Raw genomic sequence first — 18,078 nt, 5'->3', positions numbered from 1 at the left:
GCCANCCAACACCAGCTGCCCTGTTTGCTCCCATTCCCTCTGCTCCTCGTTGGCCTCTCCTCACCCAGCCACGAGGCAGAGAGACCCCTCTCCCTCTTTCTCCCCATCCTTCCCTCTCCTTCCCCCCGTTCAGCACAGCGAGAACCGGCGGGAGTTGATGTTCATCTTGGTGACCCCGATGAGCTTGAGGGGCGTGGAGAGGCTGAAGGAGCTGACGAGGGGGAAGTCACAGAAGAGGTCAGCGAGTTCATCCCTCTCCTCCAGCTCATAGGTGGCATCGTTGAGCATCCTCTGGTGCAGGTGACACGTCTGCTCGATCTTCAGCTTGTTGATGTCGCTGCGCAGGCGCATGAGCTGCCGGGCCAGCTGCTGGTCCTGCAGGCGCATTTCTGCCTGGAATGGGGAGGGAAGAGGGTTTTTATTGGGAGATTTGCTGCCCCCTGCTCTAAGCTGCACTGGATTGTGGGGAATAGAAGGATGGTGAGGTGATGGAACAAGGCTGGTGAAGGGTTTGGGGCACAAACCCTATGAAGAGTGGCTGATGGAGATGAGATTGTGTATCCTGGAGAAAAGGAGGATCAGGAGAGGTCTAGTATCTCTCTACAACTCCCTGACAGGAGGGTGCAGCCAGGTGGGGCTCAGTCTCCTCTCCCAGGCAGCCAGCAACAGGACAATAGGACGTAGCCTTAAGCTGCACCAGGGGAAGTTTAGGTTGAACATTAGGAAAAAATCATTTATGTAAAGAGTGACTGGGCATTGGAATGGGCTGCCCAGGGAGGTGGTGGAGTCACCATCCCTGGAGGTGTTTAAAAGCAGACTGCATGTGGCACTCAGTGCCATGGTCTGGTTGATAAAGTGGTGTTTGGTCATTTGTTGGACTCAGTGATCTCAAAGGTCTTTTCCAGTTTTAATGATTCTGTGATTCTCTGAACTCATCTAGAGATGCTCAATCTGGGAGGGAGAAGGGGATCTTCCAAGCCAGCAATGCATCCCAAAAAAATACCAGTTTAGGATGGAGAATTTTTAACAATTGAGGAAGTCTGTGCCTGCTCATGTTTTCAGGAGCACCAGGAAACTGGAATTTAAGCCATGCCAAGGCTGTTGGCTTGGGTATCGTCAGGCTTCAGAGCCTCCATCTCAGCATTAAACAAAGCCCAAATTAATTTTGATCATAAGGCAGCAGCCACAGGGAGACGGAGCAATTAGAGGTGGAAAGGACCAATTAAAAGAACACCAAATAACTGAGCCCCAAACACTCAGTCTGAGTTTCCAGCCTGCATAAATCAGAGCTGGTCCATGACGGTCTCCACCTCACCCATGGCTGATCTTATCTCAGTGATTTGAAGTTGCTCTCAGGATGGGACCTCCATGATTTCCCACAGGAGAGAGAATCACCATCTCCAGGCTAGTGAGCTAAGTGTTTTTTGGAAGTATTTTTTTCTCCCCTGGCACCTGGCCTGGGAAGGTGGAAGATTCAGAAGTAATAAAAGAGGTATTTTATTTTTTTTTAAATCCAAGTCATAATTAAGCAGAAAATTCATTGCCACAGGATGCTGTGGGTAGTGAAGGAAGGAGGTGAACACTTGGTGCAGGAATCAGCCTTTGGCTGAGGAACAGGAGCAGGCAGGGCTGGAAAAGCAGATGCCCACATGACAATCCCCACTTTTCATCCCACTTCCCGCCTCACCAAAAAAACAAACCACAAAAGCTGCAAAGAAAAGAAAGTGGTGGGAGAGAAGCCAAACAGGCCCACCAGAAAGAGTGGAATAGGATGATCTCTAAGGTCCCTTCCTACTCAGGCAGTTCTGTGATTCTGTGATTCTAGGTTTTGGGATACAGACCACTTTTCTGGATTTTAACAGCAGGGATGTGACCAGAGAATATCAGTTTGCCACCAGGCCTGAAAATCAGCTGCTCAGTTTATGGGTAGAGATGTAGCTCTGGGGACAGGGAGTTAATTATTCCTGGCCTGGTGGCTTGAAGATGCAGAAGGGAAAGGCAGAGGGAAAATTCCCTTTGAGACACTCCACAGAAACCCTGATATTCCTACATGAGACTTTTCCATGCCTGACACAAGGGCTGCTGCAAGAAGGGCATGAAGGAAAGCATCCTTGGGGTTGCTTTAACTTGTGCCATAATTCCTCCTCCTCTAGGCGATTAGAGAATCTTGGAATGGTTTGGGTTAGAAGAGACCTTAAAGCTCATCTCATTCCAACCCCCTGCCATGGACAGGGACACCTTCCACTATCCCAGGTTGCTCCAAGCCCTGTCCAGCCTGGCCTTGGACACTGCCAGGGATCCAGGGCCAGCCACAGCTTCTCACCACCCTCATAGAGAAGAATTTCTTCTTAATATCTCATCTAAACCCTTCAAACCCAAACCATTCTGTGATTCTCTGACACTACAGGGGCATCCTGGAGGACTTTGCCTGATGCTCCCAGCCAGCAGTTGGATTCCAGCCTGGCTATCTCTGGAGAGGATTAAGTCACCTTTGTACCAATCTCTGAGTGAATCTCTCTCTCAGGAAATCTCTGTCAAATTGTTAGCAGGGTGGTGGCCATTTACTTTTTTTATAAATAAAAAAACCCACTATTTCCTCTCAGACCTCATAACCTGTGCCCCCAGCAGAGCAATGCCACTCGGCAGGTTTTTATTCTCTCACATGAGTTGCAATAAAAAAAAAAAAAATTGTTGCTGTTTTTCCCTGTCTCACAGCAAATGCTGACATTTTATCAGGGAGGAGATCACAGGTGTTATTGAAGTGACCCTGGGTCATTCTTTCCTCTCGGTGTATCAAGTTACATAAGACATTCCAACAAAGGCTTTCATTGAATATTTTGAAGAATGTGGGATTAAAAAAGCCTCTGCTGCCAGAAAAAAAAAGCATTTAAAAGAGAATTATGAGGCCATTGTGCAGAGAGGTGTGAGTTCTAGGTGCTTTTTTCCTCCTGCAAACCAGCTTTACATTTTTTGACTGGTTCTTGTTTTCCCTCTCTTTTGAGGAAGCCGTTTGATTTCGTGCAAGCTGGAAGACAAAACCCTTCCTGAAATAAAGATAAGGAACAAAGCCTGGCAATGGTTGACTAATGGTTGATGTGTGCAAGTGGCACTTGGGGACATGGATCAGTGGTGGCCTTGGCAGTGCTGGGCTAACAGCTGGACTCAATGATTTTTGAGGGTTTTTCCAACCTTTAAAATTCCATGTTTTTATGAGAGAATGATGTGCACAAGGAGGAGATGGCACATGGGATGAAGGCTGTGACTGCCTTGTCTTCCTGAGGGCTTGGGAGCTCTTTGCCTGGTGACAGGTCCTGTGGTGGCAGCTCCACGGGGTGACAACTGGGCAGAGGGTGGAGCACTGGAAACTTGGGCTGCTCTGCAGGGCAGAAACTCTCACTCCCCACTCTTATCCCTGGGGCTTGGCTTGAGATGCAAACCCCCACTTCTGCATGGAGTTGTCCCATTAAACACTGTTCAAACCCTCCCAGAATATCAAATACATTTCAGCCAGAACCCAGAAAATCTCATTTTCCTTCCCTTTCCCACAAATACTGCACAAATACTAAAAACACTCCCCACATCCCATGCTGAGGACCAAACAATCACTGGGAAGGATGAGTGATGTCCCTTTAAAATCAGCACTGTCAGGCCAGCAGAGCTCCACAAAGCTGCCTGGGAATGAATAATGGGATTACAGAGGCCACATCTCGGGAGGCTGTGGGGTTTTGGTGTGCACAGTTCACCCACAGGTAACTCCACACTCCAGTTCATCCCAGTGGGACACCAGCAGGATCCCACACAGGGAGTGCAAAGTCCTGGAAAAACCTGTGGGGAGCATTCAGCACAAGCCAGGAATTTTATTTCCTTTGATCATCTCATGGCCAGGGCAGGAAGAGCTTTAGGTGAGTTTTGCTCATAAAAAACAACTTTTTAACACGTTCTGCCTCATCCTGCACACCCAGATCCAGGTTTTTCTCCCCAGCATGGTTGGGGAATGCTGTTGGGATGGACAGGATGCTGGGTTGAGCTTCCCAGGGTGGAAGGGGGAAGCAAATTCAGGTCCTTCCTGGCAGAGAAGCAACAGCTGGATTGAAATGCAAAGCTGGACCAGAGCACCTTGTGAACCCAGGGAGGATTTTCTGTTTGGATTGAGCCTCAGAGTCTCCCAGGGATGTTTAATAAGGGTGAGAGAGAGACAGCTTTGGATGTATTCTTTCCTGTTTCCTCAGCCCAAACTGCTACAAGCAGTTGCCTTCAATTTTGCCCTCAACAGGCAGAAAGACCAAAAATTTTCCCATTTCCAGCAATCCATCTTTCCCCTGCATAGCTAGGGGGGAATTTTCAGCAGGGAGCACCTCAAGGCATGGAGATATGGAGCTCTTTGAGATTTCTCTCTCCTCCCAAAAGAGAAGAGTCCCTTGGATGAAGTCCCAGCCTGGCTCATGAAGCTCAGGGGGATGGTCTGAGGAGAGGCAGCTGCTCCCACAGGGCCAGGCCTCTTCATTTCCAAAAGATCAGAAGAAACTGAAACCTAAATTGGTCCTTTCCTGTGCAGCCACTCAGATTCAAGCATGGAGAAGCACAGGCCACGTCTCAGATCCTTGCCAAACCCTTCAGACAAGTCCACATTGTCTGTGTTTTGGTTTGGGGCCTCTTCAAAGGTGCTCAGATGCCACCCTGTCATGGCTAATTTTAGGTGCTCACGCCCCTGTGGTGCAACCCACAGCCCAGAGGAGGTGTCCCAGCTCCTTCTGCAGTGCCTGGGAGTTCCCCACCACCAAATCCCAGGATGCCTTTGCCAGCTGGACCTTGCAAAGCCTGTTGTGGGTCCCAAATCCCACTGTTCCTCGGGGTTGGCTCTGTGTTGGATCTCTCTCTCCCCAAAATGGGGTGGCTGCACCCAGACTGACCCTTGGGGATGCTCCTGTTCCATAACAGATAACTCCTAAACTCTTCCCTAGTTTCAGCAATTTAACAGTGGAGCTCACAGAGTCACAGAATGGTTTGGATTGGAAGGGAAAATAAAGCTCATCTCCTTCCACCCCACACCTTCCACTATCCCAGGTTGCTCCAAGCCCTGGCCAGCCTGGCCTTGGACACTTCCAGGGATCCAGGGGCAGCCACAGCATCTCTGGGCAACCTGTGCCAGGGCCTCACAATAAGGGAAATTTTTACTGCATCATTATTTAAATTCACCCAAGCACTTGCTCAGCCAATATGAGTATCCCAAATGGAAATACAAGTGCTTAATATTTAATAATAAATGTCTGAGCAACAGGATACTGGTGTTTTACGATTTCCCTGGAGAGAACATCAGACATTTGTGCCCCCTTTTCAAGTTTTTCCTGCATTCTGGCTCACACCCCTCCAATCTGAGTGCCAAATGGGTGAATTTGAGACAGAAAACTCATTTTTCCTAATGGGACAAAGTTAGAACTGTTCTAAGATATCACTGTTCATAGGTTTGTACTTAAGCCATACTTGAGAGGGAAAGGACTTTGAGTGCTTCATTTTATAACTTGTAAAACCTTTCAAATCTCAAAAATAAAGAAGCAAGTGTGACCCCTCCAGTCCTCAAGTCTGTCCCCATCCCAGGCTGGTGAGTTTTGCTCTCAGCTCAGATGAAGAGCTGCCACACTTGACAGTGCAAAGGCAAACCCAAGGGCAGAGGAGAGGCAGGAGGAGCAGCAATTCTCCAGCCCTGGGGCAGCTCAGCACACACTGAGAGCTGCAATTTTCTCCCACACCTCCACAGAGCCTCTCAGCACAAAAACAAGAGCAGTTTGCATGTCTGGATAAATCAGCTTCTCGGGGCCAGGCTCTCAGCAGGGCACAGCTGACTTGGCTGTCAGTCCTACAAACCAGGGACAGAGCCAGGGACAGGTCAGGTGAGGTGACAGGCCGAGAAAAGCAGATGGACAATAAAACCTTGGGTTTGTCTTTTGCTTCACTTCTGAATATGAGCAGCCTGAACCTGGTGAAGCCAGACCAGAGCAGACTCTGGAGACACAGAGGAAAATTCCTTGCAGTGTCAGATGATGCCTTTTGTGTGGATTGGGAGTAAGAAGAGATAGGGCAAGAGGAAATGGCCTCAAGTTGCACCAAGAGAGGTTTAAACTGGATATTAGGAATAATTTCTTCACTGAAAGGATTGTCCAGCCCTGGCACAGCTACCCAGTGCAGTGGAGGAATCACCATCCCTGGAGGGATATAAAAGCTGTATGGATGTGGCCCTTGGGGACATGGGTTAGTGGTGGCCTTGGCAGTGCTGGGCAATGGTTGGACTCAATACTCTTAGAGGACTTTCCCAACCTAAAACCCTTCTATTATATCACTAAATTCAATTTCTTGCCTCTACTGCTTTCGGCTGGGATAGAGTTAAATCCCAAACAGGGTGGTCCTGTACCAGCTGCCTGTTGGGAACAGTCCCCAGCATGTGCAAACTCCTGAAGCTCCCAGTGCTTGGCAGGATGCTCCCTGGGACAAGCCAGAACCATTCCAGGGCAATGCTGTGGAAACAACCCAGCCTGAACACGCCAGGAGCTGTGCTGAGGGTTGGGGGAGAAGGAGCTGCACCCTCTGCATTTCACTCAGTGAGGATGTGGCTGCTGCACTTCTTCCCTGCACGGAAATAATTCACCAGCTCCACATTCACCAGCTTTTGCTCTTTCATTTGAAAGAGGAACCTTACAGACCCCAAATAACCATACCATAGGGACCTTAAAGTTCATCTTGTTCCACCCTGGCATGGGCAGGGACAATTTCTACTATCCCAGGTCACTCCAAGTCCTGTCCAACCTGGCCTTGGACACTTCCAGGGATCCAGGGGCAGCCACAGCTTCTCTGGGCAACATGTGCCAGTGCCTCACCACCCTCACAGGGAACATTTCCTTCCCAAAATCCCATCTATCCCTGCCCTCTGGCAGTGGGAAACCATTCCCTCCTGTCCTGTTGCTCCAGGCCCTTGTCCCAAGTCCCTCTCTATCTTCTCTGTAGGCTCCCTTCAGGAACTGGAAGACCACAATTAGGTCATCCCAAAGCCTTCTCCAGGCTGAACAATCCCAACTCTCCCAGTCTTTCCTCACAGCAGAGCTGCTCCATCCCTTTGATCTCCTCTGGACTCTCTCCAGAAGCTCCAGGTCCTTCCTGTGCTGAACCCAAACCTGGAGCAGCTCTGCAGGTGAGGTCTCACCTGAGCAGGGCAGAGAGGCAGAATCCCCCTTTTTCTGCTGCCCACACTGGGGGATCAGCCCAGGCTCTGGTTAGTTTCTGGATTTCATCCTGCTATGAAACCTTCCTGATGGCTTTCCTACCACAACATGAGCAAAAATCAGGGAGCAATCCCAGCTGTGTTGGGATGTTTGGGAGTTTGTTCCTTTATTTGACAAGAAACTTGATTTCACCCTTGAAATGTAATGTGAAATGCACCTTTTGGTTCCAGCAGCGTGGGATGGGATGGCCTGGCTGTGCTCTCTCTGCCTGCTGGCAGCTCTTACCCACACTCGTGCCTCCAGCACAGCTATTTCCCCCTGTGGTCAGTCAAAAAAAAATGCTCTCTCTTTTGGGGAAATTGTTCTGAATTACCAGTCACATCCAGATCCAGCAAGGACTGGTATAATTAAGTGGCTGGAAAATGGAAAGTGAGGAACAATTAGGGTTTGCTTGGCCTTTTCTCTTCTTTAAATTAAACTTTCAGTTTTTGACAGATGGTGGTTTAGATACCACACCCCAGTCTAAGGGGTAGAATCAGACTCTGAGACAATTTATACTTCCATCATGGGCAGAGATTGAAAGAAAACCCCAAAATGTTTTAAAATCCAGGGCTCTGGGTGGAAAATTTGTGTCTTGCTATCTTTGGGCATCTTGAGATTCAGGGTTTACATCAAGTGTGAATTTAAGATTGCACCCAGATTCAGGTCACAGATTTCTCCAGAGCTCTGATGGGTTGTAGGGGATCTTCTTAAAGCTTTTCCTAATAGTCCTGGATCCCTGAAAGCCATGATCCTGAGAAACAAAGTCACCAAAATGCAGAACCCAGCACCACCTCTGTAAATAAATCCTCAGAGGATCAGTGGAGCTGGGTGAATGCAGCAACAGAAAGTTGACAAATCAACATTATCTGCAGCAAAAGTCGCAAAGAAATCTCTAAAACTATTTTTCATTGTTGTCAGAGGTTTTCCCTCAACGATTTCAGTGCTTTTCGAAATCAAAGCATCTGCACAGGAACATTTTCACAAGTGTTGGCCACAAGTGATGTCCCAGTCAGCGTCGCAAATATTCCTGCTGGGACTCACAGGCAAAATTCCAACTGGGCAACAGAAACAAAGCCACGTGTCATGAGTCACTTCCAGTGATTTGGGCCAAATAATACAGACTTTTCATGCCAGTGAGGAGAAGGGAAGGATCACTGGGAAGGGTTTTTGGTGTCTGGTTGCTTCTACCCTTGTGAAGAGCACTGGGACTCATTGTCCAGCCCTGAATTTAGCTGCCCTGACAGGGAATCATATTCTGTCCATCCTATCAACATCCAGAAAATCATAGAATACCCTGAGTTGGAAGGGACCCACAAGGATCATCAAGTCCATCTCCTGGCCCTGCACAGGACAACCCCAGAATCACTCTATGTGCCTGAGAGTGTTTTTCCAACATTTCTTGACCTCTGTCAGGCTTGGTGCATCCATGCTTCTTCCTGGGATTTATCCCCAGGCTGTGCTGGCTCCTGAGCTGCGTTGGGAGCTGCCTGGGTCAGGCCTAGGATAAATTTGTGCCAAAGATCATGATAGCAACGTGACATAAAATAGGTGAATTCCAGCCCTGGCTCTGTGGATTATCCTAGCACACATTCCTAGAAAAGATAAAGCATTTTTCCCCCTCTTTCTCTGTGAAACATCCAGTGCAGAAATAAACAGATGTATGAGACAAGGCCCAAGGCTGGGATGAAATGTGAACTGGATTTGAATCAAGCAAAAGGCAACAGAGGATGGAGCTGGAAGAGCCAGGTGTGGAAAAGACAATGACTGATGGAAAACACAATGACAGATTGTTGCCTTTCCACCTGGGGCTGAAGGCAGGTAGGGACAAGGAGCTTCCCCACTCTTTTATTTCTATCCCTCTAGAAAATCTGTGCTCACAGGGACAGGCAGTCACTTACCAGCTCCTTCCTGAGCCACGTCAAAGCTTCATCAATGCTCTCAAAGCCACCTATCCTCCCTGAGGTGACAGTCCCCTTGTCCTGGGCAGGGCTCCCGTTGAGGTGCAGCTGCACCTTCCTCATGGGGACAGTCTCCCCCGGGGTCTTTTTGGCCTTGGTGGCCTCATCCTCCCCATCTCCCTCGGCCTGGGGGCTCTTCCAAGCCTGCTCCTCCAGCTTTGCCTTCCATTCCAGGTAGGAAGGACGCCTGGTCTCCAGCCTCAGCTTCTCTGTCAATGCCTTGAGGGTCCTCAGGTGATCATCTGGAGGGGGAACCCCCCCAGAGCCAGAATCCATGCTGTCCAGAGCCTCTTCTATTTGGATTTGGGGGACAGACATCCTCTCTGGGAGTCCAAAGGCATAGAGGTGGGCTGGAAAGGACCAGGGATGGAGATGAGAAGCCTCAGGGTTTGGCCAGGTGTCACAGGGTGCCCAACACAGCTCCTTGGAGGGTGGCTGAGGTGTGGACTTCTGCTCAAGCACCACTCCAGCCTAGGATGAACACCTAGAAAAGAAAAAAAAAAGGATTGGTTTCCACTTTGAGTAGGAAAAGGGAGTGAGGAAAGAGAGATAGCTCATGCTGGAGCAGGGAGTGAGGGTTTTGGGAGAGGCTCAGTGCCAAGGTGCTGCTGGGGAGTGTGAGCTCACCTCGGTTATCTGAGTGCTTTGGGGCAGGAACAGACAGGCTCTGGCTTTTAGCAAAGCTCTGGTTACCTACAGCTCCAATCTTAATTCAAGGGGACATGGAAGGGTTGCCAAGGGGGCCAGGACACATTGCCAGACCCCAAAGTCCTCTGGAGACAGCAGTGAATGCTGCTGGATGTTGGGCTGTCTGGTTCTGCTGATTTTCTGCCTGGCAAACCCACATTTCACCATTTAGGCAAATCAGGTCCAGACGAAAAAAGAGAACCTGAAAGAGGGGAAGTTTAGATATTAGGGAGAAGTTTTTCCCTGTGAGGGTGGTGAGGCCCTGGCACAGGTTCCTCAGAGAAGCTGTGGCTGCCCCTGGATCCCTGGAAATGTCCATGGCCAGGTTGGACAGGGCTTGGAGCAACCTGGGATAGTGGAAGGTGTCCCTGCTCATGGCAGGGGACAGAGGTGATCTTTAGTGTTCCTTCCATTCTGTGATTCTGTGAACCCAAAACTTCTTCTGAGATTTTGAGTCAGAAGGAGAACTGGAAAAAGGGATTTCTTCTTCCCCACACCACATCCCCCTCCAGTTTTACAGATCTGGGTTTAGGTCTGGGTGTGCTAAAGATGCAGCCTTGGGATTCTTCTCCCTCCTGACCCAATCAGGATCATTGTCCCAGCCATGTGGGGACTAACTGGGGTGCTGGAATGATTTGGGTTCAGACCCTCAGGGAGACTTGGACTTGTGGTTTCCCACATCCAGTTTCTCCAGTGGGAATATCCTTGTCACACCCCCTTGGAGCTTCCTCCCCACTTCTCCTCCTGTCAGCACTCACAGAACTGTGCCCAAAGCTGGTGTGACAAACCAGGGGACCTGGAGGGACAGAGCTCTCAAACAACTCTTCAAGAGTTAAGCCCAGGCAGCTTCTGTATTCATTTGCCGGCAGGATCAGATAAGAGACATTCTCAAGGTCGTGTGCTCATCTATAGCTGAGCTAGGAATAGATCCAGAGCTCTCCTCTGAACGTCAGGCACAAAACAAAATACTTTTTTTGCCTGCCTGGTGAGATGCCTGGAAAACCAGGCAGGATAAGTGCAGCTTCCTAGAGTTACTCAGCCATTCATTCTTCTCCCTGCCATTCCCACAAAGGCGTGTGCAGCTCTGAAATCCAGACCATAATTACGCCTCTCCAACCTTTTCAGTGAGAAGATTCAATTTAAAATAAACACCGAGAGAGAGAGAGAGAGCAAGATTTATCCCAACAATTGTGTGGGGGCACATGAGCTGAACGAGGAGTTGATAATGTACACACAGACAGTGTGGGGGTGGAGAGTTAGTCATGTTGTGGTCTCGTTCTGCTCCTATTTATGTTAATGGGAGTTTTACGGGGAGAGGGAGCTCTCACTGCCACTCTGTCAGGTTGAAGCCAACAGCTCTCGTGCCTGGAACAGCAACAATTTTCCTTCTTCTTGAAGGAAAATTGAAAAAAAATTCAAAATTGAAAAATTGAGGGGAAAGCAGTGATCTACCCTGGTGGAGGGGTGCTCTGCAGGGCTCAGGGCATGTCGATGAATTTACCTTTCTTCCCTCTCCAGCCTCCCCAAATCAATAAAGAAAAACAAGTAATGGCTTTAAAGACCTCACTTCTGAGCTTTTTTCCTGTCCATTGAGGTTTCTGTGGAGATTGCTAAGGGTGGCCCAAGCCCAGCAGTCCAACAGTTTCCTGCAGTTCCACCCTGGGATGCTGGATTTGCTAATCCCCAGCAAAGATCATATTTTTATCATTTTCTGAATGCCACAGCTACAAAACAGAGCCCCACACGAACTCTTTTGTCCTGTGGCTTTGGTGTGTATCAAATCCTCAGGGTGGGAAAGGCCCCTGGTATTTGAGCCCTGGACACAGCTCAGTTAACATTTAGAGCATTGGACCATGAAAACAGGACAGCAGCTTGGAGCATCCCCTTTGTCACAACCCTGCTGTCATCTCCCCCTCCCTGTCACCACAACTCCCAGCAGCTTTGCAGGAGATTGGGTTTTTCTACCCTAAAAGCAGCATTGATTCCACCCATCCTTCACTTTCTCTCTGGTGTAACATGAAACATCTCCTTCCCTCTGCAGGGACACCCTAAACAGGCAGCTCTGTTAGCCAGCCTGCCCAAACTGGAAGGAGCCACCTCTAATTTCCCATCAATATCTTGGACTTGGATCAAAGACCTGCTGTGGAGAAAGAGATCTGAAAGTTGTAAGCGTGTGAAAAATGCCCTTGTGCTGTAACACAAACCTCTGGTGCCTGAGAGTTACCAAATTCCCAGGAACAAACCTGCCTCTGGCTCAAATCCACACACTCCCAGTCTCCCTGCCCTAGGTTTCCCCCTGGGCTGCCCTGTGTGAGGGGATTTAAGTGATTAGTCCTTGATTTGTCTCATTATCACACTTGCCACAGGGAGTTGATGCCACCCCTAATTAGGGGTGACGAGTTCAGCACCAAAGTGGGGTGAGGGTTTGCTCACACCTCACTGAGAACCTTTGTCAGGAGTTTTCCCCCTTCCCTTTGAGGAATCCTGAAAGCACAGCACACAACAGGTCACTGAGACAACAACAAAAAAACCCTTTTTTGGGTTGAGTTTCCATTGGAGAAGTCAAGTGACCTACCCCAAGGGACCAGAGAGTCTGGGATGGAGAAATAATAGGATTTAAACTGGGAGTTCAACAATTTGCCAAGGTGGAGGTGTGGGAGCAAATTATTCTACTTCTTTCATTATTCCTGGTGGGCTGCAGATTCCTGTCACACCATTTCTTATCCCAGAGGAGCAGTGGTTGTGGAAGTCTGTGCTAGAGGAATTCTGATCCTCTGGAGGTTGGGAAGACAAAAAAAGCCTCAATATGAGACAAAACCACAGCTGAGAGAAGCCCTTTTGCCACACAGACCATGGATGGCACTTCTGGCATGGAGCAAACAGGGCAGAGGTAATGGCTCAGCCTGATGCTGACCTTCAAAAAACCCTTCAGCCCCTTTGTGCCTCAGTTTCCCTCTCTCTGAGAAGTCAGTTCATGCAATTTGCCTTCAGGGGAAAAGCTCTGAGGATTTTCAGAGATGAACAGAATTCACCTCTGGTGTCTGCAGGTCTCATCTGGGTGCCCATGAGTCCAGCTGGTGCAGGGACACTCTATATGATCCAGAGAGTTTGGGATGTGATTGCCCAGATCTTTTGCTCCAAAGGTTTGCACAGATGTCACCCTGGGCTGTGCAGAACACCTCCTGATCCTACAAAGGAAACCCCTGGAGCAAATCCTTCCTGCCAACATCACCTTCCAGCTCTGCAGGTCCCAGTGAGTGAGGAGGACCCTGAAAGGTGGGATGAGGGAACACCGAGGTGGAGTGAGAGGTGGTGGACACAGCCTGGTGTGCAGGGAGAGCTGTGTTTGCCTCCCTCCTTGGCACAGCAATGACACAGGGATGGGGTGGGGATGCCTGACCTCCCTGGAGGTCTCTGACCCGCCCTGGGTGTCTGCTGCAGGTTGGGAGGGGGACAGAGAAGAGGAGATGCTTGTGAGAAGAGGTTGCCATAGCAATGGAGTGAGGGAGGACTCCAGCTGCTCACAGCAGTGCATGGATGCTCTGGAGCATCCTCAGGGCAGCAGAGACTCAGAGGCCTCAGGAATGGGGTGAGGGAAGGAGAAACCCACCAGGATCAACACTGCAGCTCCCCAGAGCTGGTGGTTCCCTTTCAGGGTGGCTGCACATCCATCATTCCTTTCTCCATGCCAGAATGGCCTCACTCAGGAGAGGAGCTGCTGTGCTCTGTGGGTTTGGTGACCTGGGGGCTTCCTCCCCCTGGGGTTCCCTGCCACAGCCCCCCATCCTGCTGTTCTGCACAAGAGTCCTGCAGGGATGGAGAGCAAATCCCACTGACTCTGAAGAGAGCTGATTTCCCTGGATTTTACTATTCAGTGTTTACCCACCCAATCCTTTTCTGCAGCAGCTGAAATCCTCTCCTGCAGAAAACCAGCCTGGTCCCAAAGTGACCTTCAGCCTCCCTCCCTTCAAAAGGACAAGATCCCAGCAGGATGAAGACCTGTCTGATCCCAAAGCCAGGACATTCCCCAGGGCTGGAACTGGTGCTGTCAGGATCAGATGCTCTCTGCCTGCTCAGGATGGTCAGGACAGAGTGGAAAGGGCTCTGCCCATGCTGGAGGAGTCATGGCAGAGCCCTCAGTGCCACCAGAAATGGTGCCCATGGAGACCTCCTGGCCACACTCCTCTGCTGTGAGGTTGTTCCTTTCTCCATGAAAAGATGACAGCACTGATGTGACCAAAACGGGCACCACGAGCATGGATGTGGACGTGGCATTCACAGATAAATGGGGAAAAGGGAAAAAGGGTTTTTCCATTCCCATCCCACCTGGAGCAAGATGAAGGTTTGCCCTGGCCCATCCTTCTGCCCAAATGGCCTCCAGAAAGAGCCCTAAACACTGCAAGGGAGGGAGGAGGGGAGAGCAGTGGGGGTGGAGAAAACCCACCAGGGGAGTGGAGGAGTGCAGAGATGGCTGCCACATCCCTGGAAGTGTCCAAGGCCAGGCTGGACAGGGCTTGGAGCAACCTGGGACAGTGGAAGGTGTCCCTGCCCATGGCAGGGGGTGGAAAGAGATGAGTTTTATGGAAGGGACCTCCCTTCCAACCCAAACCATGCTGTGATTCTGTGAGATTAGAGGGGACCAGTTTGCACTCCCTGCCCCAAGGCACTTCTCCCTGGCTGGTTTCCAGCATCACCGGTGCAGTCAGGACCTGTTTCAGTAAACACATCTGTACCTTCCTGCCTAACTGCATCTGCATCCCCCACACAGCTCCCAGTAGGCTCCTTGGGAGGGAGCAGGGCTGAGGGAGCTGCCTGCTTCAGATGGGCCCTTGCAGCTCCATTTTCAGCCCAGTTAGGCTCCCCTCTACCAGCAGATTTCCAGGCTTTGTGTGGCAATCCTGCATGAAGAAATATTTGGCATTCCAGCAAACCAGTCTTCCAGGCGGTTGGAAGTAGCTGCAAAGTGGGGAGCTGGATGGGGTCAATGCTCCCAACCCACCAGCCCAAACCAGGTAGGATTCCTCCGAGGAGGAAAAGGATTTAGGAGCAGAATCAAAGGCAAGTTTACAGGTTCTTGGTGAAGTCACCATGTTTTTTGTGAGGTCTGTGGAGCCACAGATTATGGGCAAGGACTTCTTCTCCAAGCACTGCCCCAGACTCCTGGCAGGTTTTGGCCCTAATTTTGGAGATGGCCTGGCTAACCTGATCCCAGAGATGCCACCAAAGGACCTGTGGCTTGGCACAGCTGGCTGTTCCTTTATTTTCCCTGCTGCCACCCCAAGCACAGCCGTGTTTCAGCAAGGAGAGGCAGGGACCTCTGTGCCTGTGTGCCCAGGGTAATGAAAAGGGCTGGGATTCCTTGGGAATGAGCCAGGGCAGGCTGAGAAATGCTCTCTTCCCGGGAGACTAGTACGGGGACTTATTTTTTTTTTTCCCCCAATGCAGCATGCAAGGGTGTGTTTTCAGAAAGAAAAATAACCACCAACCTTTTTTTTTTTTTTGCTTTGCTGAGCTCCAATCTGCCCAGCACCAAGCTCAGCCCCTGCAGGGACAAACGCCAGGTCCAGCTCCCACTGGAGACCCCCAGGCTCTGAGTTAACACGATCAGGGGAGTGGGGTCAGCCCCCCAGTGACACCCTAATCCCCTTTACATGCCTCCTGTCCCATCCAATTATCCGAGCCGTGATCGTCCAACCTCTGTCCTCAAACCTGTCTTCTCCCAGTGCTGAGCTGCACTTTGGGATTTAATATCATTTAAGATGAGCTGGTTGCAAACAGACCCCCCCTCTCCCTCCCTTCAGAAGGGCTACACTACTCCGAGGCTGATTATTTAAATTTTTATTTTAATTTTTTTTCCCCCTGCAGTGCCTCTGCTACATTTTGCAAACACCTAATGGCTGCAGGGCTGTTGCAAGCCCGGCAGAAGCTGGATTCCTCCCATTCTGCTGGATTTTTACGGTGTACAGACCCCCCCACGAAGAATGAGGAGGGGACTGTAATGGGCATTTGAAAGCCGAGAAGAGCTGGCATGCAAAACCCAGCAGCAGCCCCCGAGTGCTGAAATGATGGCTGGCAGAGAGAAAACCCACAGCAGCCAAAACAGGCTCGTTCCCGCTGGAAAGTGGGGAGTTCCTCGGATACAGGGGATGAGCAGACAAAGCCAAGGGAACCAGCTGGGCACAGCTCCTCGCTGGAAGCCAGCAACTTGCTTTTCATCCATTTCTCCCCCCCGATACAATGTAGAAAAGCTCCGGAGGGTGCAGCAGTGTGGAATAACAGGGGGAGCATCGCAGGAAAACAGGGAGGAAGGAATATCCTGCGGTGGGAGAGGTGTCAGCCTGGCCGGACCGGAGCTGGTCCAGGCTGTAGGATGGGTTGGTACCCTGGTGTGCAACACCCCGGGGCGCTTGGGTTTGCACAAACACCCGTGCTGGGAGGGCTGTGGGCTGACGCTATTATTTTAACAATTAGCCCCGAGCTGTTATAAAGGGCTCTGAAGAAGTTCTGGCTGGTTTTTGTTGGTTTTTTTTTGTTTTGGGTTTTTTTCCCCCCTCCTTGGTGTAAACCTGAGCTGCGAGGGCTAAACCTGAGCAGGTGGAAACCTGCTCTGCTCAGCACACACTGCCTGCTTCAAAAAACCAGATGTAGCTACGCCCTGCGCTCATCCCACCATGTCTGCACTGCACAACCCCAAAAACCTCGCCAGGGCTCCTGCAGAGCTCAGGTTGGGGGCAGAAAGAGCAACAGGTGACTGTCCCGAATCCCGGCCACACTCTTCCCTGTTCCACCTCCTCCTGGAGGGGTGAGAAGCCCCGAGCTGCTCCCAAAACCCAAAAACATCATCGGGAAGGAGGATTCAGACCCTGCGCTGATTCCCAGCGTGATTCCCCACCGTGCCGGCAATTTCCAGGGAATCTCGGCGAGTGTGGCTGAGGGGACACAGAGCAGACCCCAAGCCACCACAGCAGGGCGGTGAGGTCCCCATCACCCCTCTCTGCTGCTCCCCAGGCACCTGGTCCTTGCTGTTTTCCCGTTCCGGGGGGCTCGGAAAGCCGGGAATCACCTCCAGACAGCAGCCCTCCGACAGCTCCCAGCCGGGTGTCCCCAGGGTGGCTGTGTCCCCCCAGGGTGGCTGTGTCCCCCCAAGCCGAGGCGAGCAGCAAACTTACCGCGGCTGCAATCAGAAAGGGAATCGCACAGACATCTTGGCTCCCTCCTTCCACCTCGTGTCCCCAACTTGCTGTTCGCAGAGCGGTGTCACCAGTGCCTCCAGGAGTCTGGCTCATCCTCCTCCTCTGTGTCTCGCTTCAGAAATCTGTGTGTGTGGTGGTTGTTTGGTTTTTTTTTTTTCATTTAAGGGACTTTTTTTTTTTTTTCTCTCTCTCTCTCCCAGCGGTTGCGTCAGGGCTGTTGCCTGGAGACAGGCGAGCTATTCCAGTTTGAGCTTTTCAGTCCCGATTTCCTCTCTCTCTTTCATTCATACCACCGAGCCCTGAACCTACCTCCCACCAAGCAATAACCCTGGAGAGACCTGAAAGGGAGGAGCTGCACAGCCTGGGTCCTAAACATCCTCCGGCACGCAGGCGAGGGAGGAGGATCAGCGATGCTTTCGGCGTGGATAACAGCGATGGAGAGGTCCATGTCGGGCTGGTACCCTCAAGGCTTGCAGGAGATGCTCGGAGAGCTGCTGTGCTCCCAAAGGAATCTGTGGCTCTTCTGGACACCACCCAGCCTGGTGTCCCTTTGCTGCTCCTGTTTCACACCGTGGATATCAGCCCTCCAAAGAGCTCTGGCACTCGGGAAAGCTGTGGGATAACGTTTTCCAGGCGCCACAGCTTGTCCAGGGTCACCGTGTGTGGCGAGGAGAATTCTGCAGGGATGCATCAGCATCTCTGGGAAGCCCTGGGGTGGAACCTCGGGGCTCCATGGCTGGTGCCAGGTTGCTGATGCCATCCATCCCCAGGCAGGAACCAGCTTAGGAACCAGCCTGTGCCTGAATTTTGTGCTGGGAAAGCTCCTGTTGCTTCCACAGCTGTCCTAGTGGGGCTGGAAACCATTTTAGCTGTTTCCAAGGAGGGACTGAGAGAGGCAGTGCCCTGGCTGGTGGCTGAGTGGGTACAGAATCAAGGGCAGGGGACAGAGGGGGTTTCCTTCCTTCCTTCCTTCCTTCCTTCCTTCCT

The 18,078-nt window shown here is 50.9% G+C and overlaps 1 protein-coding gene across 2 annotated transcripts; it reads right to left on the bottom strand.

Moving 5' to 3' along the window:
* Positions 1–11: 11 nt before the first annotated feature.
* On the bottom strand, positions 12–18,078 carry FAM167A (family with sequence similarity 167 member A). 2 transcript variants are annotated; one of them, XM_085057139.1, is made up of 4 exons: positions 17,068–18,078; positions 14,343–14,443; positions 9,152–9,695; positions 12–393 (listed from the first exon to the last, which is right to left on the bottom strand). In XM_085057139.1, the coding sequence occupies exons 3-4, from the start codon at positions 9,527–9,529 to the stop codon at positions 130–132; spliced, it is 642 nt and encodes a 213-aa protein (XP_084913265.1). In that variant the 5' UTR covers positions 9,530–9,695; positions 14,343–14,443; positions 17,068–18,078; the 3' UTR covers positions 12–129. The 2 variants fall into 2 exon arrangements, with proteins under 2 accessions (XP_084913265.1, XP_084913264.1); XM_085057138.1 differs by lacking the exon at positions 14,343–14,443.

The sequence above is a fragment of the Lichenostomus cassidix genome, chromosome 3 (assembly GCF_008360975.1).
Source record: "Lichenostomus cassidix isolate B80296 chromosome 3, HeHo_3.0, whole genome shotgun sequence".
Taxonomy (NCBI): Eukaryota; Metazoa; Chordata; class Aves; order Passeriformes; family Meliphagidae; genus Lichenostomus; species Lichenostomus cassidix.
Note: the sequence above shows the minus strand (reverse complement) of the source record. Positions and strands in the feature narration are given on the sequence as shown.